Genomic DNA, 27026 nt, shown 5'->3' with positions numbered 1-27026 from the left:
AAAACAATATGAAGCTACCTAATAACAGATATAGTTCTGCAACACAAAAAACAACTGTAGTCTAGCATTTCAACAAATTTTGACTCATGAATAAGTAAATAATAAACAAGAAACCACTTGTAGTGGAAATCTAAGTGATAACTGTCTTCATTTTCATGATTTCAACTATAAGTATTCTTTGCACATCCAGCAACAGTAATTAAGGTGTTGCTTTGATATTTTATTATTATTATTATTATAAAGTCCATTTGGGCATAAAAATGTATTAAAGCAAACTATCTGCCTTAGAGATAATGAAAAAATGGAATCATGAAAAAATATCTAGTTTGATGGCATTAACTGTAATTGGTTTTTTACTATTATTGTCTGTAGATCATTAGAAGTTAAATCAACTTATCTGAAGTTTTGTTAAATTTGAAACTATGTTATTTATTTTCATATATTGCCTTATGAGAGGCTGTTGTGCAAATTACTCTTTGGAAAGTGGTCTTGATCAGTTTCAGCCTGATCGCGCAAGAGACAGTATGATTAGTTAATGATGCAAATCATTTACATGGCAAATAGGTGTTTAAATTAAATATCTTTACTGTACTTAGACTTTTTATTGTTTATCTTTATTACAGGTGAAAGCTTTGCTTGGCCATCATATAATTAACGTAGCATGTGGAAGTTGAGATGCCCAAACATTAGCCCTATCTAATGAAGGAATGGTGTTTTCTTGGGGTGATGGTGACTTTCGTAAATTAGGAAGAGGTGGAAGTGAGGGTTGTGATTTACCTCAGAATGTTGAACGTTTAAATGGTTTTGGTGTTTGTCACATTGAATGCGGTGCTCAGTTCTCACTTGCTCTAACGAATAGTGGTCAGGTCAGTATTAGTCAGTTTAGGTTAGTATTAAGAGAATAGGGTACAATTGAAGAGAATAGGATAAATGGTGATGCATTCTATCCACAATATAAAAATATCAGATTTGTAGTTCTCCAAAACAACCAGGAAAGAGGTTCCCTTCAAAAGGTCTCACCTTTCCTGATAAATATAGTTTTTACAGGTTCAAGTAGTTCACCGAAAAACATCAGGAAATTAAGAGATTGATTGATACTGCTCAAGACTTAATGAGGCATCTTAATGATGTGATGATGTTTGACAATGTGAAGTTGTGGCTATTTTCCTAATGGAAGATTCAATATCCATACAGATTTCACTGTCAAGACAGATTCCTACAATAGTAGTGAAGATATTGGTACCATTTAAAATGAATATCTGCAGCTTGCAGCTTGTACCTTCCCCCAAATTCTGATGTCAGTGAGGATGAAATGTCCAGTCTGTTATCACAGATTTTAATGCCCATTATTGGGATTGGATACAAATATTTTTTTGGCTAATATGACAGAAACGGTAGCATGATTCAACAACTAGCCATTTTACAAACCAGTACAAATGCAAATGAAAATACCCCTTAAGTACTTAAGATAGTAAATGTGCAAAGAATTACGCCTCTGATAGTGCAGATGAATTTACCCCTCATAACATCTGCCCAAAGACGAGGCAACCTGTATTTTAAATAGCATGAATCCTGATGCTGTAGTTTATACAGATGGCTGTAAACATGATAATTCTGTTTGTTGTACTTTTGAGGTTGGCAACAGAACATACATGTTTGACCTTCCCAGCATCGCTATTGTTTTCATCGTGGAGCTATATGGAGGCCTTAAATATAATTAGTCCATCATATCGACACATATTTGTCTATTCAGATTCCACGAGTGCCTTGCAGGTGATTACTGACATGTACTCCAGTCTGTGAAATACAGTGTGTTGTTTTTGTAATGACTCGGCATAATACAAGTGTGAGCTTCTGCTGGATCCCCAGCAATATTGGAATTTGATTGTGCTGCAAAAGAGGCTTGTTTGTAGTTTCCTTTTACTGATCTTGTTGTTTCTGAAGATCTTGTCTGTTTTCTGAAGAGGATGTTTTGTGATGAGTGGCAAAGTGAATGGAATGCTACCATCAAGATAAGCTTGTCTAATTAAGGACACTGTATCACTATGGGGCTCTTCATCCAGGAGTAACCGACGAGAGGAAGTTATTATTTGCCATCTGCAAATAGGGCACACTAGATTCATTCATGGACATCTCATGACTTGGACCTATGCACCTGTTTGTATTTGCTGTGACTTCCAACTGATATTGACACTGCATACTTGTGGACTCAGTTATGCGGTATAACTATGTTATCAAATGGCATCCTATTTCTTAAGACCATGCATCTATATTCAATTATTTGATTATAACTTCAGTATATTTCTCTATTTATTTAGTTTGGTGTGTTACAGATGGCAATTTTGTTATTTTATGTTAGATTTAAATTTTTTTTCACATTTAGCATGTGGCATTAGGCATTTTACACCTGTTTATTTTTTAAGTTAATTCTTTATTATTAATTTTTAATTGTTTACTATAATAATAGTGTTCCCAGGTGCTGATAACATTACTTAATTTTGCCCCTAGTTCAATAGAAAGGCCCTTATATGCTTCTGTTGCCATCTTTAATAAATTACTGATTCATTTTAAAAACTTATCCCTGCAATTATTTATTTAAAACACAATTAATAGGTTTTCTTTTACTAAATCAATATTACTCTTGTCTGAATTTTGAAATAATATTAATTAAAAAAATAACCTGTCTTTTTTGTATCCTGTTCAATATGTACATAAATATGTGCTCAAAATAGTTTTCAATAATGCCTTCTGAATTGTGATTATTTGTAATTTTTTATATTTAGTATATTCATACATTTATTATTTACCTTAATATTATTTCATGTGTTTATATTTTAAATAATTTTTATAGGCTTTAATCACGTCTATTTTTTATTTAATAATTAATTTTGTATTTTGTGATGCTGCATAGTCAAAGTTTTACCATGGTTTCCCTTGATCCATCCTTGCAAATACTTGGGCAGTTCCTTTTTTCAAAATAAGTAACATATCTACCTATTTCTGATATAATGTATTATTATATGCTGATTATGTATTTTTATATTCTATAATGTTTTTATTTATTTATTTTAGGTGTAGACATGGGGTAAAGGTGATTATTATAGGCTGGGACATGGGACTGATCAACATGTTAGGAAACTTACATTGGTTGAGGGGTTTCGTGGTGAAAAAGTGATCAATGTTGCTGTAGGTGCTTTACATTGTCTTGCTGTTACTGATACTGGGATGGTGAGTTACATTCATATAATTATTTTTTTATTTTGTCATAAACTGCCATAATCTATTCTGATTATTTGATATGCTTTTGTTCAAACTTAAAATATTACACACTTATATCACGTAAAATAACTCTTAAGATTGTTTGATACATAGACACCAAGCCCATGTAAATGAATATAAATTAATCTCATTGACATATACCTAAAACAAATACAGATAAAAAAACCAAATAAAATATTTAAAAAACCGTTAACGTACTATATTAACATAAATAAATACTAAGAGAAAATAGCTCAAAAATTTTAAAAACTTGATACAATGTAGCTTATAGAAGAAAAAATAAAACAAACCAATTATATACAAGGATAGAGTGAAATGATCCAGATCTGGATAAGAAAACAACATTTTTCTGGGTACATTTTGATTTATTTTTCAACATAGTCACCATTAAGGTGTATACACATAGCCCAGTATTCCACAAGAATGCTTACACCAGTTAAGTATGTTGATTTGCCCACCTTAAAATAACCATCTACGGTGGCAATAACTTGATTATTGGTTGAAAATTTCTTACCTTCAAGCCATTTTTTTTAGGTTAGGAAACAAGTGATAGTCACTAGGAGCCAGAGATAAGTTTGGAGGGTGTTGGAGCAATTCAAACTATAATTTATTGATTTTTGCCTGACTGAAGTGTGAGCGGAAGTTAAAGTATATTTCAACTTCCTGTTATGCATTTGCTTCATAATATCTTCATAATATTAATTAGACCTATTACATTTGCCCAAACCAAATAACTCAATTCTGTACATTGAATTATCAACCATATCACTGATTTTACAGCATTCAAAATGCTCACACCAAACCTTTCATAATTCCACTTGAATTGACTACTTCTTCACTTGATGTAAGGATACAAACAGCACCGGAAAATAATTGGTGGTCAGTACAATTGTTAGAAAATCCAGTATAAGAATTTTAATTGCCACCAATAAAAAATTAAGGATAAATAATATTTACTTTCATTAATATTGATAAAAACTACATATTCTTGCCTGTTCACCTTACCTTTTTATTGTCTGCTGCTTCGACCTCTTTTTTTTAATTGGGTTTATAACCAATTAGGTACTAAATGGCAACAAATCTACATCAGCCTTATTTATGGCCCTTAGATGATAAATTATTATTAAATCATCTATCTATTAGTTTTAACTTTTCTAAACCTGAGATCAAAGTAAAACAGCCAGAGCTTCAGGTTTTCTTCATAAATTCTACCATTTTTTGATCAAACTAATATCAAGCAACATACTTATTGAAGCTGTTTTATCTCATACAATGTGATAAAAACATACACTGTGAAAAAACAGTATATAGTCAAAAACACTATAAAGCCAAATATAATTAAGAAAATAAGTCAGACATAAAAGAAGAATACTTTAACAATTTTGTAAAATTGATCAATAAGTACAATAAAATGCTATTTTCAGAGTACATACTCCTAGAAAACTGGATATTTTTTTTTTAAAAATCAGTTGCATTGAATTTTACAAAATTGAAAATATTTAATAATTTATAAATATATTTGAAATATTCTATATTACTTTTAATTAGACAAATTGCAGTATATGATGGCAAGTCATAAAATGTAAAAAGGTACATAAAAACATAATGGGAGTAAGCTGGGAATGTACACAATTCACTGTGATGTACATTAAAGGTTAAGTTTGTGGAATAATTAATTGTTTTTTTATGTAAAAAGAAAATAAGATGTTGAAATTAGTATTTAGATTTGCTGAACACTCAATGAAATGATGTGCGTTCCGATTGTTGCCACTCATTTATGAACTGTTCCATATTATTACTATTATTATTGACTTTAATTTTTATTATGGTAATTTCAGGTATTTTCATGGGGTGAAGGAGATGAAGGAAAATTAGGGCATGGAAATAGACAAACTTTAGAAAAGCCACGTTTGATAGAAGCATTAAAATCAAAAATAATACGAGAAATTGCTTGTGGAAGTAGCCATAGTACTGCTATCACATCTAGTGGAGAATTATATACATGGGGCCTTGGTGAATACGGTAGACTTGGTCATGGTGATATGCTTACTCAACTTAAACCAAAACTGGTGTGTAGATATTTTTCACTTAATTAACACTTGTACTAAAACAGAATATTAAAATTTGCCAACATACTTAAACAGATATTTCTTTTATTATATGAAAATTAAGTGACGAAAGGTTTTGTTTAAAAAATAACTAACTTATTTTGTACTCATTTTAATCACTTCATTTTTCCTTATGTATTTCATTGGTACAATGAGGTCATTATTCTCGGAGTATGATAATGACTAAAATTGTGAGATAGATTGTACTGCTTACTCTTTGGATCTTTTTTTTTTAGTAATAGATTCATCATATAGTTTAAACTTATGCAGGTAAAGTATACACTGTTTGTATGTTATGAAATATTCTTAATATTTTAAATTGTGAAGCTTATGAATGAAAAGTTGAAGGTGCTCTCATCTGTTGTATATATACAACAGATATATATATATATATATACTTACGTTTGTTAATGCTAGGAGAAGCAGAAAATAACATTCAAATCATTTTGAAAATCCCAGTGGAAGTATAATATATTATGGAAATTTTAATTGAACACATTTTTTGATATTGTTCCTGCACAATCAGTTCTTTTATAAAAATATTAAATTAAAAAAATGTATAAGTCAAAAATAATAAAATAAAAGTATATTATTTAAAAGCAGATGGCTCAGCAAAACTAGAATTTTAAAAATTTCACCTGTTTTTTCCTTCCAGTTTTAGACTTTTATTATTCTGATTAAAATAATTTGAAAATATTTATATTTTAAGAGCTGATTACAATGGTACCTCAAAAATATGTTCAATGTAAAAAAAATGTATCATTTGGATAAGATTATCCTCAAATTTTTATTGCTAAGGTTAATATATTAACTTCGATAACAATTGACTGTTGTCAATAATTTTTTTTTGTTACTAAGATAATTATTATCACAGTAAATAATATTCATTACTTATCATCAGAAATTTTTTTAAAATAAACTGTTGATCAATTTGTCGAACTGGAGGTTACAGATAAACTATTCATAAAGTTTGTCCAAAAGAAATCAAACTTTTTATAATTTATTTTGTTGTATAACTTAATTAGGTATATTCCCTTTGAAGTAGTGTCTGTCACTGTCAGAATGCTCTCTCTGTATTTTTCCTGTTGTTAGAATACACTCTTAATATATGTTTTGTGAAATAGTCTACAGGCCCAGTAATGATGTATTTTTTCAAAAATACATCATTTGAAATGAAAAAGGTTTTTCATTAAAAAATTTTTCCATTTTACATTCGATATCGTGAAAATTATGGGATTTATAGTTCTGGGAACTGTTTTATTCAATTTTTCAGTTCAAAAGCATAAGAAACCATCAAATATAACCCGCATATAGTGTGATAAAAATTTCATCATGACCTCATCTCACCAGGGATCTGAAAGTCCAGAATCTTCCTATATATATATATATATATATATATATATATATATATATATATATATATATATACACACACACACACATTATATTTTATTTACTTATCTGTAAGCTTATAAAATTATCTAATGCAATGTTGTTTTTTTTTTGTTTTTTTTTTTGTCTTCAGTCATTTGACTGGTTTGATGCAGCTCTCCAAGATTTCCTATCTAGTGCTAGTCGTTTCATTTCAGTATACCCTCTACATCCTACATCCCCAACAATTTGTTTTACATACTCCAAACGTGGCCTGCCTACACAATTTTTCCCTTCTACCTGTCCTTCCAATATTAAAGCGACTATTCCAGGATGCCTTAGTATGTGGCCTATAAGTCTGTCTCTTCTTTTAACTATATTTTTCCAAATGCTTCTTTCTTCATCTATTTGCCGCAATACCTCTTCATTTATCACTTTATCCACCCATCTGATTTTTAACATTCTCCTATAGCACCACATTTCAAAAGCTTCTAAAATTTTCTTCTCAGATACTCCGATTGTCCAAGTTTCACTTCCATATAAAGCGACACTCCAAACATACACTTTCAAAAATCTTTTCCTGACATTTAAATTAATTTTTGATGTAAACAAATTATATTTCTTACTGAAGGCTCGTTTAGCTTGTGCTATTCGGCATTTTATATCGCTCCTGCTTCGCCCATCTTTAGTAATTTTACTTCCCAAATAACAAAATTCTTCTACCTCCATAATCTTTTCTCCTCCTATTTTCACATTCAGCGGTCCATCTTTGTTATTTCTACTACATAATGCAATGTACAAAACCCAATTATTGATCACCTGTTAATATTACAATCTAATAAAATAAGCAATTTTGAAATAATTTAATTAATTGTAAAAACTGTGAACTGTGCTATAAAACTGGTTTGTTGTTTAATTTTTCATTTGTTTTTATTTAGAGAAGTTATTTTGTTGATATAATGCTTATTATTGCAATATTGAAAAGATTTTTTTTTTTTTTATCTGTTCTGTTCTAAGTAAATCTGATTTCTTAAACTTTTATTTGCTTTTAGTTAAGTTTACTTAAACAATTTTCTAAGATTCTCTACAAATATTGTTATTAATTTTCTTTGCTTACTGGCAATTTAACAGAAAAAAATTGAATCCAAAAAAGTGTTTTTGGGGCTTTACAGCAATTTCAGAGGTAAAGAACTGAATGTTCCATACAACTGAATGTTCCATACAAGTGTATGTCAACTTTCTTCCTTGCTTTTACATTGAGAACATATCATGAAATTAATAACATATTTGTGAGATACTGTGTACAGATGAGGTATATATCAGTTTTAATATTTGAGCAACCTTTATTTAGCTGCAGGACTGATATTAAAAATTGGCTTGTACTCCTAATTTTAAAAATTGTATTGAAAAGGTTTTTTTTGTAAATTACTGAAAAATTGGTTTTACTTTAAATTGATTTTTATGTTTTTCAGGTTTATGGTTGGGGTGATAATGATCATGGACAACAAGGAAATGGTACCACACTTGTAAATCGTAGACCTGGACCAGTTCATGGTTTTGGTGAAATACAAGTGAATAGGGTTGCCTGTGGTTCGTCACATTCAGTTGCACGGTATACACCTGATCAACTTTTACCACTCTTGCAAGATCCAGTTTTATTTAGTCAAGCAAAAGATCTTCTTGGTGCTACCACTCTAGGTAATGTAATTATTGTGTTTATTTTTTCTATAACCTTTATCAATTTTCTGTATCTATCTTTTCTGTTAGTGCTATAACTGATATGGTAAATTTATACCTGATATGCTATCAGTACCTGATGTATAGATTATTTATGTACCTGACATGAGATACAAATCTTATATAAATGATATGTGCGTGCTTACGAACAAAAACATTCTATGTTTTTCACACTTTGAAAATGAAAGAAGTGGAATACTTGTTTTTGTAAAATAAATATAATACTGTTTATCAACATGACAAGCCCACTAAAATGCATTTAACCCACTTATGTAATTTCATCTATCTCTGACATAGCTTTACAATGAACACCATTACTGTCAGAGAAATTAATTCTGATGGTTGTCTCTTGTATCTCAGATGTTTATGCGTTCATTCTCATTAACTTTTCAGTAGATACAGAGTGATTCAAAATGTAGACCAAAAACATTGTTATCTGCACGTTAAAATCTAAGTTTATTTTTTGATGAGGTTTTTTTGTTCCAAGCATCCTTCATTCAAGATTAATTTCAGTAAAATTTATATATATATATACACACACACACACACACACACACACACACACACACACATAAAGTATTCAGCATTAAAATTGGAAAAACTTGAAAAAAATTAGGTATTTTAGAGAGAATCTATTTTATCTGACAACAAATTTAGGAAGTGAGATAATCTTAATTCAGTTTTATATTATAATTAATTTGTGTAAGAAGTCAAAACTTCTATGATTACAATTAAACATTTATTTATTATTTAATATGAAAAGGAATATAAAATTACATATGTTTAATATAAGTGTTTTTCCTAAGTTTTTCATGTATGAACAGCATAAATAAAAATTTAGGGTAAGAAGTAACTACCAGAGGATCAGTAGACCAAAAATGACATTGGTATGCTAGAATGATAGGATATGTTTACCCTTTTTCTAATGAGCATAATGAAAAATATAATTTTTATTACAATACTTATATTGGAAATAGATAAAGTTATTTTATATAACTTAGTCATAAGGTATTTGATCAAAACCTATTGTAATAATAGTTACAGATACTAAATAACTAAAAACAATATTTTTGAATCTAGAAAAAAATGTACAACATGGTCTACAAACTACTAATTGTCTATTTTAATGGGTATATTATACATATAAGTTATACTCATTACATTGGATTGTTGTTCAAATGAAAGCCTTGGTGGCTATTAAGTTTAGAAAATATGTTATTTGATTGTATAAAACAGTAGAATAAAGATGATATGATTGGTTTAATGAAAAAAGTAATAGAATGCATGTTTTTTATAAGCTTTCTGTATCTTGAATATCTAGGAACCTAAAAAGATTATAATTATAAAAAAGGTCAGTTAAAATTTTGGTTTCATTTGGTTTGATCTGATTTTCAAAACTTCAAAACAATTTTCAATTGTCAAAAATTGTGATTTTTGATTTTATTTGACTTTCATTTGGTTTTAAAATGAAACCAAATGAGTCACATGTGATTTCAATTAGTTAATTTATTGATCTGTTATTAGAGCTGATCTGATGAAAAATCTGTTGATCTGGTTAAAAGTTTGTAAATTTAACTAACTGATGAATTTTTTTATTTTTAGGTTTAGGTGAATCAACACAGACTAAAGAACCAAGTATTTTAGGAACTACTGTTGCTAGGGATTCATTAGCACATGTAATTCTTTCCTTCGATTCTAATGTTGCGAAACAAAACGCATTACAACATATACTGAATGGTTTAAGGGTTTTATGTGCTCATGATACTGTTGTTGCTGCATTGGCTAGTAAATCTAAAATTGAAACTAATTCTTCAGTTATTTTGACAGGTATGTATATCTGATAATATTTTTGTAGGTTTTTCAGTTTTTAGATTATAAAATCATATTCTACCATGATAATTAATTAACAAAAGTGATTTACAGTTGTTATTTTACTTCTATATTAATTTTTACCGCAGATGAACTTGCAGAAACACCTGAAACAATGTTAACTATGACAATGCAGATGCAGACATCTGAAATTGTTCATGGGGGAGGTGAAGCGCCTGCATCAGAAGCTGAAGCAGCTGTTGCAACTATTGTAAGTTATAATTAAATCAATTAATTGTTATTTAAGTTTATTTTCCTTTCTTTATCTTAATTATACTGATAATAAATATAATATAAAAAATTGGCGTGTGTTTTTTGAACCTGACAAGAATTATGTTTCCAATATGTAGCAGCACAGTGTTACCTCTTTGAACGGTTGATGAAAGTTCCACCAAGGAAGAGGTGCAAATCAGGATGAGTTGCAGTGTTCCACAGGACTTATGTTAGACCCTACATTACAGAACGTCACTTATGACAAATTCTTCTCCATCATGCTTTCTGAAGAGACAGCCCTGACTGGGTTTGCTGACTTAGCTTTGGCCAAGTCGGAATGAGAGGAGTTAGACAGTGGGAACGAGGTGATAAATAGGATTGTCTTGCTCCTGTGAGATATCAGGCTGCAGGTTTCGCTTGAGAAGACTCAAGTTGTTGCAGCTCAGACTAATGACGCTCATCTGAACGTTGTTTAGGGTCAAAGGCTTAGAAGTCCATTCTTTTCCTGCAGTGAAGTACCTAGGGGCATGGATAACAAAAACATCACATTTCTGAGGCACTTGACCTGGGTGTCAAAGAAGACAAAAAACAGCAACAGCCATTGGTCAGATAACAACCAACATTGAGAGTTCTTGCATATCAAAAAGGAGGGGTTTGCCCTGTTGGTGCTCTCAAAAGTCTTGTATGGAGCACCATCTCAACCCCATAGGGGAAAGACACCTACTTAATGACATTACCGGTCTCCACACCACTCCCTCCTTTCCAAGCCCTGAGGGGCTTTACCGGAAGTCATTTTTAGACCCTCTAACTGATTACATCTCACAATCATCAGCCAGGCCTCAGTCTGGATGCCACCAATGTAAATGCCTCGACAGACATTTGCATCAGTAAAATACAAATCAAATTTTGCCTTCACATAGGTCATGGAGTACCAGTCTGATTTATCATGCTGGAAAAAGGGAGGCCCAGGCAATTCTTAATCAAGTTCTCAAGACTGTCTCTCTTCAATTATCCTATGGCACAGGACATCTTGGGTGAAGCAGCAGGTGCACTGGCAAGACTTGTATCTCTGGATCTGCTTTTCAGAAGAGAGAGTCAATGTACCAGGGTTAAGTAAGGCAGAGATGGAGGCATCACTTGTTCACAAGTGACAGGAAAGGAGGATCAGTTAATGAAGGATAGATGGAGCCATAGACTCATTCCAAACCTCCTGAGATAGCTGGACCACAAGCAAGGGGAACTACAGCACAAGATGACTTTGTACCTGACCGGTCATGATTGCTTCAAAGCATACCTGTGTAGACAGGCATTGTAACTTAACACTGAGTGTGGTTATTGTGGAAGGGAGAGCACCATTGAACACTCATTCTTCAAATGCTACAGGTTTTTGCAGCACAAGGAAGCATACCCAAGAGAATTCAGCATGCTTACGCGCAATAAATCATTGAGACTATGCTGTAGAATGAAAGGAGAAGATGGCATGCAGAGTCGAAGATGTGCAGGGATGAATAAACCTTGATTTTACCTTAGGGCTGGTTCATAATTTAGGCATATCTGACTCCAAGAAGAAATAACAGACAAAAAAGATACAAAACAGGATTGTGATTGGATTGAAAGACTGTTAAGATAAGAAATAGATTATCTGGCAGGTACAATTTATTTGTATAACAACTTTTTTAATGAAATTTTGTGGTAAAGTTTTTCTTATTAGGTGGAACAACTAACATTTAATGTAGAAATTTTTCTTCAGTTATACTCCAAATAATAGCTGCTATTTTATTGGCAAGGGGCAAAGAAGATTGTAGTGAAGGGGGAAATGTTCATTATCAAGTAATCAAAATGTGGATTTCCTTTCATTTTTTATTGAACTCTGCTCCTAATATCACCATCATTTCTATTCTTATCTCACAGCTGCTACTTCACTTGTACTTTTTACTCCATATTTAAGTTAACATTTTTCATTGAGCATTTTCCTACTTTGGTATGATATAGGACCTTTGTCAGTTCACCATTCATTCATAGTGTTCTGCCATTAGGGCAGGTCCTGTCATGGCTGCTGTTTTCCACCTTGTTCTAACCTTTGCTAACCTCTTTTTTCCCGCATATTTTCCCTTTTCCATAACCCCATCTATCATTTGAAATCTCTTCCTTTCCTTCCAAGCCTTCTATGGCATCCACTAATAAACCTTCTCATACAATGTCCTGGCCAATTTCTTTTCTTATATTCAATCTCATTTAGTGTTTTTCTGTTCTCTCCAGTTCTCCTTAATATCTTTTCATTTGTTACATGTTCATTTGTTTGTTAATATCTTTTACATTTGTTATATAAATATCACCTGATATATTTATCATTCCTGCACCACACCCACATCTCAGAAGTCTCAAACGTTTTCTGTCTGTGTTTTTCACTGTTCACATTACAGCTCCATAGAGCACCACATTATAAATAAAACATTTCATTAATTTCTTCCTTAACATTAAGTTTAACATTTCTGACAGCAATCTTCCCTTCTTATTAAATGCCAGTTTACTTCTTGATATTCTTGTTTAATTTTTACTGTGCAAGTCAGATCATCAGTTAAGTACTTAATAGTACTGAATAAGTACTTCCTAAGTACTGAAATTTCTTCTTCACCTGTTCTAAAACTTGATTTCCTATCTTAATCTCAATCCTTTTCTCTTTTTATCTAATACCATACATTTTTTCTTGTTTTTGTTTATCCTCATACCCTGACTTTTAAGTGGGATAGAGTGGGATTTGTGAACTGGAGGTCAGGACAATGTAGAAGTAGAGGGAAAAATTAGACACTGCATTGAAATATTGAGGATTATGATGAAGATAAATGCAAACCAAAGAAAAGAAAGTGTGGGAAGGAGAGTGTTGTGGGACAATCAGCCATGATAAGAATGAGTATTATGAATTAAAGTATGTTAGCTTACTGTGTGGCAGGTTTTTTTTAATGAGATAAGTCTTAATGTGTGTTTTTTTTAAGAAGTTACAATTGTTTTATATGTTTGAAAACATTCACAGTTGATGAAGTCATAGTGTTTTTGATCCTGTATACTGTCATGGGTATATTTTTTTAGAAAATCACTGTTTTTAGGTGGGAAATGGCCAGTTATTAGGTTAAAGAAAAACTTATGCTAAATTTTTTATGGTTAAAATCTAAAAGAATATTACAAATTTGTAAAGATAAGCAAAAATCTTTTGTTGTTCCTATGTATTTAATTAATGGATCAGAAATTACAATTAAGTGGTGGTGACTGATTACATACTAATAGATTTATCAGAGTGACAATAGATTTAACTTAGAGTAACATGGGTAATTATATTGTAGTTAGAGATTCAAATGATACATCCTATCATTTGATCTGAGACTAACTAATCTGTAATTCCTGAGACTCACCTATCCAGTGAGTCCCAGAAATTACAGTCTATGATTAATGCTAATAATAGTTCAGTAGATTGTACTCAAAGAGACACAATTACTAATAATAAAGGCAAAAAGGTAATTGAACTTTGGAAGCATTTAAATTAGTAATTTAAATGGTAGAATTTTGGGGATTTTATGAGCAGTTCAGGCAGTTATCTTAAGAGGAGCATCTGTAATTGACTTCTGCTGTGAATCTTTGGAAAGTTTAACATATTAAAAAATTATCAGCGTTTTCAATGGAGAATTTCTCAGATTATATGCCTATTTTAATTAATTTATTAAATATTTATAGCGGTGGGTCCAATGAAAATGTACTGGCACCTTGGCTAAAGTTGCCTCAGTGTACTAAGTGAATATTGTTTTATAAAAAAATTAACAGAGAAATTTAAACCTGTTAGTTTGGCTCCAAAAAAGTAGCAGTTTGCTGTTAAATTAATTATTCTCTATATCAGCCAATTTTAAGCTCTTTGAATTATCATTTAGCTGCAAGTTAGAATTAACAAGGAATGTGTGCAAGAAATGTTTGATCCATTAAAGTAGTTAAGAAAGGTAAACATAAAATTAAAGGTGATTGATTATCTATTGATGACAAAAGAATAGAATATAGTTACTTTATAAGAAAAATAGAGCAATATATCTTACTGAATTAAAAATAATTAGGGGTTGAAGGTTTCTGGGGAAATATTACAGTATTTTAAGGGGTACAAGGCAACACATGATATGAATAACTTTAATTAAGTTATTTATAATAAGTTTATACAAACTCCAAATGGTAGTAAACATTTTATAATCTTTATTTATTCATTTTTAATTTTTTTAAATTCAAATTTATTAACTTTGAATTGTTTTCTATGTACATGACATATAAAAATCTGTAATTGATTAATATTAATAATTGTATATATTTAAAATAATCAAATACCCATCATTTACCTTAACAATTCTTATTTTTTTTAGAGTACAAAATCAACACCTGAGGAAAATGACAGTCCATTAGCTGCTTTTCCATCTCTTTCTAGTTCAGCCAGTGTTTCATCTAGGGCATCAAAAATGTCTGCTAGTGCAATGAGTGTTATTGCTGCTACAATGAAGTGCAATCCACAGGTGAGTCAGTTTTTTCATGATTATTTATCTTTTTGGTGAATAATGTATTAATAAACAAAATTTTAATACGTTGCGCCCAGTAATTTTATTTGGCATTTAGTAACTGATATATTTTTAATTTGTTTTACTTTTTGTAGGTATTAGGTCTTGCTGAAGACTTGCTATTAAATATGTGCTTGTAAAAATGAATTTGTTTAGTTATTTATTTTTACATCAAATACATTGATTCTTCATGTGTGTTGTTCTAAATGCCACATAGCATTTTCCTTGACCGTATTTGCTATGCATCACGTGAAAATTTAAACTAGCACACAATATTATCAATATGTTAGAAGTTTATATGTCTGATATCGACAAGCTGTTTAAATTTTGAAAATCTCAGCTTCTGTTTGAATTTTATAACATTTTAGGAGCTGTTATTTTTTGGTGAGAGACATTTATTCAATATTACCCAGTTACCTTCATGTTTACATATTATTTTAAACATTATCTACTTATTTTTTTCTTATATCTAGACCCTCCCCCCTTTACAATTACTTATTGTTGTTTGTATTGTCCACCATTCTTGAAAATTCTATGCTGTCTTTATTTTTCTCTATTCTTTTAGAGCTTTTCTGTAAAAATCAGTAAGTTTCTCATATTTAACATGAAATGCAGTATTTTGTTGAATGTTTTCATACAACTGAAATACATCTGTAAGAAAAGATTCTGAAAAACAGAAGAAATCTTATTTATGTTTTAAGTATAAAAACTTATTCATCTGAACTGATAACACATTGAAATAAGTAACAAATTTATTTTGGTAAATCACAAACTTATATTTACTAAGTTATCGAGTCTTCATACTGTAGTAAATTTTTATTCATTTAGGTGCTGAAATGTTGAGAGTTGAATTTGACCGTCAATGTTCAACAGAAAGGAGGCATGATCCTTTAACTATAATGGATTCTGCTGGTAAAACGGTTGCTGTTAAATGTGGCCGAGAGTGGAGTGACTGGTCAGCACCTCTTCTTATACCGGGTAATTTAATTTTTATTCTCTTTATTATATTTCTCTTATGTATAAGGTAAATTGCTAAAATACTCTTTTTTTCTGAATGCAAAAAATATATTTATACTTGTAAAATTATATCAGTATTTTAAATTATATTGTAAATTTAAAAAATGAAATATTTTAAGAGAGTGGTTAATATCTGCTTTTTAAAATGGTATGCAGCTAGGGAAGGATTGAGAAACCTACCAATTCAAAATAAAAATTTAAATAAGTATCACATCCATTTACAGGATGGATTGACAGTTATAGTAAATCATAATTTACAATGGAAATCTTATTTCAGAATTTTAATTAATTATTATTTGTATTAACTTTAATTCATTTGAAGAACTACTGATTGTTAAAGGATTAATTATTATTATTATAAGAATTGGAATAGCAGTGTCAAAATTAATTTTCAATTAAGAGATAATTTAATTACCTGCAGCGAAATTGTTTTTTTTTTCAATTTTTAAATTCTGATTTGTATTTATTTTGATGTTGATATTTCTACAGGAGATGAATTAAAATGGAAATTTACATCAGATGGTTCAGTCAATGGTTGGGTTTTACTGTTTATCCAATAATGTCACAAAACGGTCAACAGGGTTCTGATCGTGATGTTTTGTCACAGCCGTCAGTGGAATTAGTAATGTGTCTCTTAGAGCCATGCTTACCTCTTGCTCCTCATAGAAATTTAGTTACAAGATTGGCAGCTGCATTAGCTGTTTGTGCACAATTAAGCTCTCTTGGTAAGTATGTTTTTATATCAGCTGTCTTCCTGATCAACTCTATAATTTTGTTTCTTCATATTGTCAGAATATTTGTATTCATTTTCTTATATAAACAATTTAGCAGCTATGAGCTTAAAACCCAGTTAATCACTTGCATTGAATTACAAAAGAGGTATTATTAATTGATCTGTAATAGTTTTTATTTATCTATATTTAAAGTACTTTCTCAAAGCATCACAAAAGTTCTTCATATTATATAAATTTAATTTTTTATTTTGTATTTATGATTGTATTTGGCCTATTAGGATAGTTCAAATACAAACAGGAATTTGTTTCTATACATCTTGTTTGCATCATAATCAAAATCTGTTCCCTGCACCTTGTAAGTGTTGCTCCCCTCAACTGCAATACACTTGTTTCATTATTATGTGATTCTCAAAGAAATCTTCAGATTGATTCTCAAGCCAGCTGCTTGCAGCTTAATGACTTTTTCTTTAGTGTGAAGTTTTTTGCCTTCCTAAAAATTCCTTCAGTGATCAAAATAAATGATGATACCAAATCAATATTGTGAGTGTGACAGATCGTCTCATTTGAGAGTTGTTCAGACTGACCATTCTTACACATACATCAGCAATATAAAGACAAACATTGACCTGCGTATGAGACATTGATGTTTCTTCATTGGTAATGAAGTCCATGTAAGTAATCCTCTTTGAATCCCAGAGTACAGTATCCATGGTCATGGTCATGCCTGCTGAAAGATTTTTGCTTTTCTTGGTAGAAGAGTCACTATGTTTCCATCGTAAATTTGCTCTCCTTGATTCAAGTTTTAAATGGTAGACACAAACAAATTCCATCACATGTTGCATTCGAATTAATCTCTTTCTCAATTAAACACTTAGATTTTTATCGCTTCTGCTGTACATTTTTGTTACTTCATGATTTTAATAACTCAAAATCGCTAATCATATGTTAATTTCATAAATTCTTATATCATAAAATGATTTTGTTCAGTCATACAGCTGCCTGTAATAAAAAAATCTTTTCTAAGTTATGCTTGAAGTCTGTTTTAAAATTTCAGAATGCTTGACTCCATTTTTTTAATAATAGTGTGTGCAGGACTGTAAGCACTTCTTATTTGGACATTATTAAGGTGAGTGACTGATGTAGTGGGAGAAGGCTTGAACTAGTATTAGATATGCCAGTTTATACATTCTGTACTTGTTACAATAAGCGTTGACAAGGAAAAGAACAAATTTCTTTTATATATTTGAAACATCTAAGTATTTTTTATTAAAAAAAAAAGTACAAAGAATGTTTAGCATGTTCATCTACATTTCACTAACCATTTTAAACAATGTTCAAAAATTATATTATAGACTGATTAATTTTAATGTTGAACTAAACTAGTGATGGATAAAAGAGGATATTATAAAACTATACTAGAAAAAATAGTTGAATGATGGAGTTTTCAATAATTAATAAAGTTTCCCTTGAGAATTAAAATAAATTTTCCTTAATTTTTTAAGTGTTTGTTTTCTCTTTAAGAAGTAATGCATAAATTAAATTTGGATAGTATTTTTCTGGAAACTAGAGATCCAACATCAGATTTTCAAAGTCATTTTAAATTCTAATTACTGAATATATGAGGTCTGTTCAAGAAGTATGTAGACTCTTTGAATTGTTCGAGTCCAGTTGATTCCAGTCAAATCTGCTTGGCGTCGCCTTATTTGTACAGATCAGCTGATTACAACACAGTTTTTTTTGTTTGGCAGGTGTTAGAATGAGTGACTTGAACGAGCAAAGAGTTGCTGTGAAATTTTGTGTTAAACTCGGAAAATCTGCAAGTGAAACTTTTGATATGCTCAAGACATCTTACGGCAATATTGCTATGAAGCATGCGAGATGTTTTAAGTGGTATGGACCTTTTTGAAGATGGTCTTCAGTCGATTGAAGACAATGTGCATCCTGAACGTCCTTCCACATCAACTGACGACTCACACATAGACAAAATCAACACCCTGGTTCAAGCAAATCGACGTCTGACCATCAGAGAGCTTGCTGAAAAGTGTGGGATATCAGTTGGATCATGTTACGAGATTTTGACCAAAAAATTGAAGATGCACCACTTTGCTGCGAAATTTGTTCCACGCCTGATGTCGGATGACCAAAAAGCCCATTGTGTCCAGGCTTGTCAAGAATTGCTTGAACATTCAGACGAAGATGAAAAGTTCTTGGTGATGAATCTTGGGTGTACACGGTTATGATATTGAAACAAAGGTTCAATCGTCCCAGTGGGTGGGTGAAACATCTCCCAGACCAAAAAAAAGCTTGCTAAGTTCATTCCAATGTGAAGGTGATGTTGACAGTTTTTTTTCATGCTCAGGGCGTAGTCTACCACGAGTACCTCCCCCCAAGGCTTCACAGTGAACCAGACTTACTACATTGAAGTTCTCAAATATCTGCGGGATGCTATTCGGTAGAAAAGGCCAGAAATGTGGAAGAGTGGTGACTGGTTTTTTCATCACGACAACGCTCCAGCCCATTCAGCCCTCAGAACTCATGAGTTTTTGGCCAAACACTCGATCACTGTTCTTCACCATCCACCCTACTCACCTGACCTCGCTCCTTGTGACTCCTTCTTGTTCCCCAAACTCAAATATCTTTGAAAGGAAGAAGATTTGAGACAATTCCCAAGATTGAGGCAAATGCGATGAAGGAACTGAAGAACATCACAAAAGAAGCATTCCAGGACTGTTTCCAATAGTGGAAACACGATTGGGAAAGTGTATGCATCGGGGAGGAGAGGAGGAGAGTACTTTGAAGGGGATCCAGACAAGGGTTCTAAATAATGTACATTTTGTTTTATGACATTAGTCTACGTATTTTTTGAACAGACCTCGTAATTGCAGATGTTAATGAATGAATTTTATGTATTATTACAGAAAATACAAAACTGCAGTTTCCTTTAGTGCAAGTGAAATGAGAAATGTTACTTATGTATATTTAAAATAAAAGAGAATCACATAAATTGATGGTCTTTCTATTGGTTCTCTATTTCCAGTAACATCACCAACCCTGAAGGAGATCCCTTGCACCATGTCTATCTCACCACCAGGATCATAAACTTTTATGATCCTGATAATATTGTTTTCTTTTAGATTGTCTATAAGTTTTACTCTTCTCCGACCACTTTTTATTTATATTTTCTACTGATCCTTCTAGCAATGTTTTAATCAGTCCTTTCTGTCAAGGCACATCTCAGCCAGTTAGCTTTCCTAATCTGAGTTGTTTTAATTAAGCTATTATCGTTAATTCTGTTCACTACTTCTTGATTTTTCACTTTATTCATTTAATCTTTTACAATCTCATCTGCATCCACATTTCTTCTATACCTTCAGCCCTTCTTTTTCTCTTTAAATAGTCCCTGTGTCTCATATCATTATGCAACCTTCTCTTAATTTGGTAACTGTAGGTTTAATTTGGTATCTTCTTCTTATTTGATAGGTATCAAATTAAACTTATTTTGTGCAGAATTACTTATTGTCTTCTTTACTTATTGCCTTAATCTCTTCTATCGATACATTAGTTTTCTTATTCTTTATTTTCATGCTACATTCTATCAAAAGGTCTACTAATTTTTTTGTCGCCTGTTGAATATTTTGTGCTTTATATTCTAAAATAACCACTACATCATCTGTAAACCTAGTACAACTTTGTCACTTTACTCATACACAGATTCCTTCATCTTCTTTTAGAACATTTTTGATACATATTCAATAATTCATATTAAATAATGTTGGCGATAGGACAAGGTTCTAAGATCAAACCATTTGGCTTGAGCATTGTTTATTTTCATAGCCATTTTCTAATTCAGGTACAATTTTTTAATTAATCTTCTGTTTTTTTCCAGTCCACTCTTTGACTACTTAATATTTCCATTAATTACACTTATTTCTTTATCTCTTTCTATATAATAAATGTTTCTCACCGATAATGCTTATTATCTGATTCTATTCCTTTTCCTTTCTCCTTTCCTAAATCTTTATTCTTTTTCCTGTAGCTAAGTCCTCTTTTTTTTTTATTCAAACTTTTGTTCAGAATACAGAAGTTTGAATGTTCAGAATACAGGATACATAGAGGTTTACTGAACATGAAATTTAATTAATTATTTTGTAATCTTGATATTTTAGTACACCATTTTTTTTATTGTAATCATGATTGTTCTTCTGTCATGAAAAGTCTTCTGTCATTACCTTACTGTTGTGTATTGTATTGTATATTTTCACAAGTGCTAATAATATCTTATCATTAAGATATTTAATCAGTTCTGTTCGCAGCTCATCTCTTCCTTTAGCTATTTTATTCTTCATATCTTTTGTTGCTTGTATAGCTTGTTTAGATTACTTCTACTTCAGCCTCTCTTCCACTTCAAAATGTATCTTCTATGGGAAGATCATTTGGTTTTATTTTAAGTATGCTCCTTCTTTGTATAACTCTGCCAACTCTATGTATAATTCTTTAGTGCCTATATTTTTCCACCACTTATCCTATGTTGCTGTTATTGCTTTCTTTTTTATATTTGTTCATATTGTCCTTTACTTTTTATGTTACCTTTCTTAATTCATTAATTTTTCTGTAGAGCCTCTTACCTTTTTCACCCTTCCTGTTCTTGTATTTTCTTACGGCTTCAATTTTTTTCAATCATCATTCCATAATTTGTGACCTTTTTTCCTCTTCATGAAGTCTATTATTTGTTCTGTTGCTATTTTTGAGACTTTTTCATATTCACCAAAATTCATTTGCATTACATCCTGCATTGCCCTTCTCTTTAATAATTGAGGTAATAAATTTGATCACTATAAAATGTATCAATACACAAAAGCACACAATAATAATAATGTACTAAATAAACAGACACAATTCAGTTATAAAACAGTTTTAAATTGCACATTAAAGATATATCTGCTTGATTAGAAAAAAAATAACATCAGTAATAACATCTGTATATTCCAGGATGAGAACAATGTCACCAGTTACTGAAGAGGTTCAGAGATAGATTCCTTGTGTCACTAAAAAGTTTTAAAAAAAAATTTTTCCATGACTGACGTAAAAAAATTACCTCCTACATTTAAAAATTTGATTAGTTTCATTTTAAAATAATGTTTATAAGTCTCTATCACTGCTGCTTCCAAGAGTGAAAAACTTTCAAATTAAAGATTTAATGATTCCAAATTCTCATTTACTTCTATCAAAATTCCCATGACATAGTTTTTGAATTGTTGTTCTGAATGGCATAGCATTTTTCAAATCAAGTTTTATCTACAATGTTGCTGAAAAATAGGGTCTGGTTTTTACATGTCTTTAATTAATTCTATCTTCATTGGATTGCTTATTTTAAGTAAGAATGATAATAATAATAATAATAATAATAATAATAATAATAATAATAATAATAATAATATTATTATTATTATTATGAATAATAATAATAATATTATTATTATTATTATTATTCATAAATTGTAAGTGCACAATGTAGAACACTGTTAGATTGATTTAAAATATAATATAGCATAATAAATTTACTGTATTTATTTTGTATAAATTTACAATTATACACTAAAGAAACATGATGTAGTCTAGTCAGTACAAAATAAATAGTATCAACAAATTTTTAATTAGATGATCAAGTTTTAAATTGTACATTTTTTATTTAAAAATGCTCTTGACATACTTCTGAATATTAAGGGTTGGTGAATTAGATTATTACATTTTTTCATCTTAATAAAGGCTTATTTTAAACACTCAATGCCATTCAAGAAAATGTAGAGGGTTTTCCCTGCAAAAACATTTTTAAGAAACAAATTTTTTATGATGGATTCTTACTTAAATAAGTATTACCCTACTTTACTGATAAGTCAGTTTTATACAACCAATTTCTGAATGAGTATAAAGTACTTAATTTATGACCATATTATATGCATCCATAAGATAACATGATATGCTCATGAAGATCTGAATTTAGTTGCAATTGATTTCTCTCTTTCATGAAAAGTGTGATACATTCATAAACATAGTAAAGATAATAAACAATTTTTTTTAAATCTGTCTTCAATATCTATTACATTTCAAACCAAAAATCACTTGATTGCCCTTTTTCTGGATGAAATACTTAGTTCTTATACACCTATTAGCAGCGTAACTTCAAAATTCAGTTTTATAAATCAGTTACAGGAATACAGTAACTTTTTTCTATTTTTATAGAAATGCTGTATAAAGACTGTAATTAATATTTCAAGAGGGGTAAGATAGTTTTGCAACAGTGAAATAATGCACTGCATACAAATATATATGAATTTGTTTCACTTTATTAGTGAAATTTGTTACATTAAGTTGAAAAAACAAAGCCTCATAATTATAACATAAGATGTCTTAATTGATAAGAATATTTTTCTGAGATTTTGCCAAAAAAAGGTGTGTCTGTAATTTGGGTAGAACTGAAAAAAAGTAAAATACAATTTTTCATAAAATAAAACTGAAGAAAACTGCATCAAAAAGTAAAAATGCTTTTTAATTTTAGAATTTTTTTTTAATTTAGAGTTTTTAAAGTCATTGCCAAATTGAGTGTTAGCAAGTTATTGGTAATTGTTTTTTTAATAATTTGATTCCAAAACTTAAAATTGTAAGAGATGAAAAAGTTTTATTTTTTGTGTACTTTTTTAAACGTTTTATGTTTTCAGCCAAATAACATTAAGATTGAGGCCAAGACTCTCCTCAAACTTCCCAATCTGTCTATCCCTAATTGCTGATTTGATAACAATTAATGAGTTTATCATTTATTTCTCAGGTGCTGCGGAACGAATGTGGTGTTTGGAAAAATTAAGAGAGTTGATGTGTTCACCACTTGGAAAACTTCTTGATATACCTGCATTTCTTCAAACAGATCGAGTTGATTCATCTTTAGCAAATTTATTACATAGTTTACCTCAAGCATTATTACGTCAGTATGAATATGAAGATCCTGCTGTCAAGGGTGGAAAACATCTTATGCACAGTCCTTTTTTTAAGGTAAACATGTTATATAAATATTAAAAAGATCTCATGTGGATACCACATGACTTCTTTATACAGCTATAAAATTACATATACACATTTTTTACAATGTGTTTCTTAATCTTTTTACAATCTGAGGTTAATTTTTTTTTTTTTTTGTCTTCAGTCATTTGACTGGTTTGATGCAGCTCTCCAAGATTCCCTATCTAGTGCTAGTCGTTTCATTTCAGTATACCCTCTACATCCTACATCCCTAACAATTTGTTTTACATATTCCAAACGTGGCCTGCCTACACAATTTTTCCCTTCTACCTGTCCTTCCAAAATTAAAGCGACTATTCCAGGATGCCTTAGTAAGTGGCCTATAAGTCTGTCTCTTCTTTTAACTATATTTTTCCAAATGCTTCTTTCTTCATCTATTTGCCGCAATACCTCCTCATTTGTCACTTTATCCACCCATCTGATTTTTAACATTCTCCTATAGCACCACATTTCAAAAGCTTCTAACCTTTTCTTCTCAGATACTCCGATTGTCCAAGTTTCACTTCCATATAAAGCGACACTCCAAACATACACTTTCAAAAATCTTTTCCTGACATTTAAATTAATTTTTGATGTAAACAACTTATATTTCTTACTGAAGGCTCGTTTAGCTTGTGCTATTCGGGATTTTATATCGCTCCTGCTTCGTCCATCTTTAGTAATTCTACTTCCCAAATAACAAAATTCTTCTACCTCCATAATCTTTTCTCCTCCTATTTTCACATTCAGTGGTCCATCTTTGTTATTTCTACTACATTTCATTACTTTTGTTTTGTTCTTGTTTATTTTCATGCGATAGTTCTTGCGTAGGACTTCATCTATGCCGTTCATTGTTTCTTCTAAATCCTTTTTATTCTCGGCTAGAATTACTATATCATCAGCAAATCGTAGCATCTTTATCTTTTCACCTTGTACTGTTACTCCGAATCAAAATTGTTCTTTAACATCATTAACTGCTAGTTCCATGTAAAGATTAAAAAGTAACGGAGATAGAGAACATCCTTGTCGGACTCCCTTTCTTATTATGGCTTCTTTCTTATGTTCTTCAATTGCTACTGTTGCTGTTTGGTTCCTGTACATGTTAGCAATTGTTCTTCTATCTCTGTATTTGAACCCTAATTTTTTTAAAATGCTGAACATTTTATTCCAGTCTACGTTATCGAATGCCTTTTCTAGGTCTATAAACGCCAAGTATGTTGGTTTGTTTTTCTTTAATCTTCCTTCTACTATTAATCTGAGGCCTAAAATTGCTTCCCTTGTCCCTATACTTTTCCTGAAACCAAATTGGTCTTCTCCTAACACTTCCTCCACTCTCCTCTCAATTCTTCTGTATAGAATTCTAGTTAAGATTTTTGATGCATGACTAGTTAAACTAATTGTTCTGTATTCTTCACATTTATCTGCCCCTGATTTCTTTGGTATCATTACTATAACACTTTTTTTGAAGTCTGACGGAAATTCCCCTTTTTCATAAATATTACACACCAGTTTGTATAATCTATCAATCGCCTCCTCCCCTGCACTGCGCAGTAATTCTACAGGTATTCCGTCTATTCCAGGAGCCTTTCTGCCATTTAAATCTTTTAATGCTCTCTTAAATTCAGATCTCAGTATTGTTTCTCCCATTTCATCCTCCTCAACTTCCTCTTCTTCCTCTATAAAACCATTTTCTAATTCATTTCCTCCGTATAACTCTTCAATATATTCCACCCATCTATCGACTTTACCTTTCGTATTATATATAGGTGTACCATCTTTGTTTAACACATTATTAGATTTTAATTTATGTACCCCAAAATTTTCCTTAACTTTCCTGTATGCTCCGTCTATTTTACCAATATTCATTTCTCTTTCCACTTCTGAACACTTTTCTTTAATCCACTCTTCTTTCGCCAGTTTGCACTTCCTGTTTATAGCATTTCTTAATTGCCGATAGTTCCTTTTACTTTCTTCATCATTAGCATTCTTATATTTTCTACGTTCATCCATCAGCTGCAATATATCGTCTGAAACCCAAGGTTTTCTACCGGTTCTCTTTATTCCGCCTAAGTTTGCTTCTGCTGATTTAAGAATTTCCTTTTTAACATTCTCCCATTCTTCTTCTACATTTTCTACCTTATCTTTTTTACTCAGACCTCTTGCGATGTCCTCCTCAAAAATCTTCTTTACCTCCTCTTCCTCAAGCTTCTCTAAATTCCACCGATTCATCTGACACCTTTTCTTCAGGTTTTTAAACCCCAATCTACATTTCATTATCACCAAATTATGGTCGCTATCAATGTCTGCTCCAGGGTAAGTTTTGCAGTCCACGAGTTGATTTCTAAATCTTTGCTTAACCATGATATAATCTATCTGATACCTTGCAGTATCGCCTGGCTTTTTCCAAGTGTATATTCTTCTATTATGATTTTTAAATTGGGTGTTGGCAATTACTAAATTATACTTCGTGCAAAACTCTATAAGTCGGTCCCCTCTTTCATTCCTTTTGCCCAGCCCGTATTCACCCACTATATTTCCTTCCTTGCCTTTTCCAATGCTTGCATTCCAATCTCCAACTATTATTAAATTTTCATCTCCTTTTACGTGTTTAATTGCTTCATCAATCTCTTCGTATACACATTCTACCTCATCATCATCATGGGCGCTTGTAGGCATATAGACGTTAACAATCGTTGTCGGTTTAGGTTTTGAATTTATCCTTATTACAATGACTCTATCGCTATGCGTCTTGAAATACTCCACTCTCCTCCCTATTTTCTTGTTCATCACGAAACCTACTCCTGCCTGTCCATTATTTGACGCTGAGTTAATTACTCTAAAGTCACCCGACCAAAAGTCGCCTTCCTCTTCCCACCGAACCTCACTAATTCCTACTATATCCACGTTTACCCTATCCATTTCCCTTTTTAAATTCTCTAGCCTACCAACCTTTTTTAAGCTTCTAACATTCCACGCTCCGACTCGTAGAATGTTATTTTTTACTTTTCTGGTGACCCCTTCCTTAGTAGTCCCCACCCGGAGATCCGAACGGGGGACTATTTTACCTC

The 27026-nt window shown here is 31.0% G+C and overlaps 3 protein-coding genes across 4 annotated transcripts in view; all 3 read left to right on the top strand.

Annotated features, from left to right (window-relative positions):
* Positions 1–23869, top strand: part of LOC142322394 (serine-enriched protein-like) — a 257207-nt gene extending 233338 nt beyond the window's left edge. Inside the window, exon 4 of one of the 2 annotated variants that reach the window (XM_075361431.1) lies at positions 23732–23869. In XM_075361431.1, the coding sequence (XP_075217546.1) occupies positions 23732–23767 (36 nt within the window). In that variant the 3' untranslated portion in view covers positions 23768–23869. Of the gene's footprint in view, positions 1–17962; positions 17987–23731 lie in introns of those variants that run through there. The other variant, XM_075361432.1, reaches the window with a different exon arrangement.
* On the top strand, positions 708–16885 carry LOC142320773 (E3 ubiquitin-protein ligase HERC2-like). The gene is made up of 9 exons (XM_075358760.1): positions 708–866; positions 3079–3228; positions 5118–5348; positions 8231–8456; positions 10098–10322; positions 10454–10575; positions 14969–15115; positions 15986–16135; positions 16664–16885. The coding sequence occupies exons 1-8, from the start codon at positions 708–710 to the stop codon at positions 15998–16000; spliced, it is 1275 nt and encodes a 424-aa protein (XP_075214875.1). The 3' UTR covers positions 16001–16135; positions 16664–16885.
* LOC142322396 (uncharacterized) overlaps positions 23744–27026 on the top strand; it is a 42001-nt gene continuing 38718 nt past the window's right edge. Inside the window, exon 1 of the mRNA XM_075361434.1 lies at positions 23744–23952. Within this exon, the coding sequence (XP_075217549.1) occupies positions 23891–23952 (62 nt within the window). The 5' untranslated portion in view covers positions 23744–23890. The remainder of the gene's footprint in view (positions 23953–27026) is intronic.

Source organism: Lycorma delicatula, chromosome 3 (genome assembly GCF_047948215.1).
Source record: "Lycorma delicatula isolate Av1 chromosome 3, ASM4794821v1, whole genome shotgun sequence".
NCBI lineage: Eukaryota > Metazoa > Arthropoda > Insecta > Hemiptera > Fulgoridae > Lycorma > Lycorma delicatula.
This window is presented reverse-complemented; position numbering and strand designations above follow the sequence as displayed.

What these genes read in the sequence shown, in the direction of transcription:
- LOC142320773 (XM_075358760.1), top strand. Translation starts at nt 708, where the DNA reads ATGGTGTTTTCTTGGGGTGATGGTGACTTTCGTAAATTAGGAAGAGGT. An exon ending in CTCTAACGAATAGTGGTCAG is followed by an intron (nt 867 to 3,078) that starts GTCAGTATTAGT and finishes TTTTAGGTGTAG; the next exon opens with ACATGGGGTAAAGGTGATTA. An exon ending in TTCTTCAGTTATTTTGACAG is followed by an intron (nt 10,323 to 10,453) that starts GTATGTATATCT and finishes TTTTTACCGCAG; the next exon opens with ATGAACTTGCAGAAACACCT.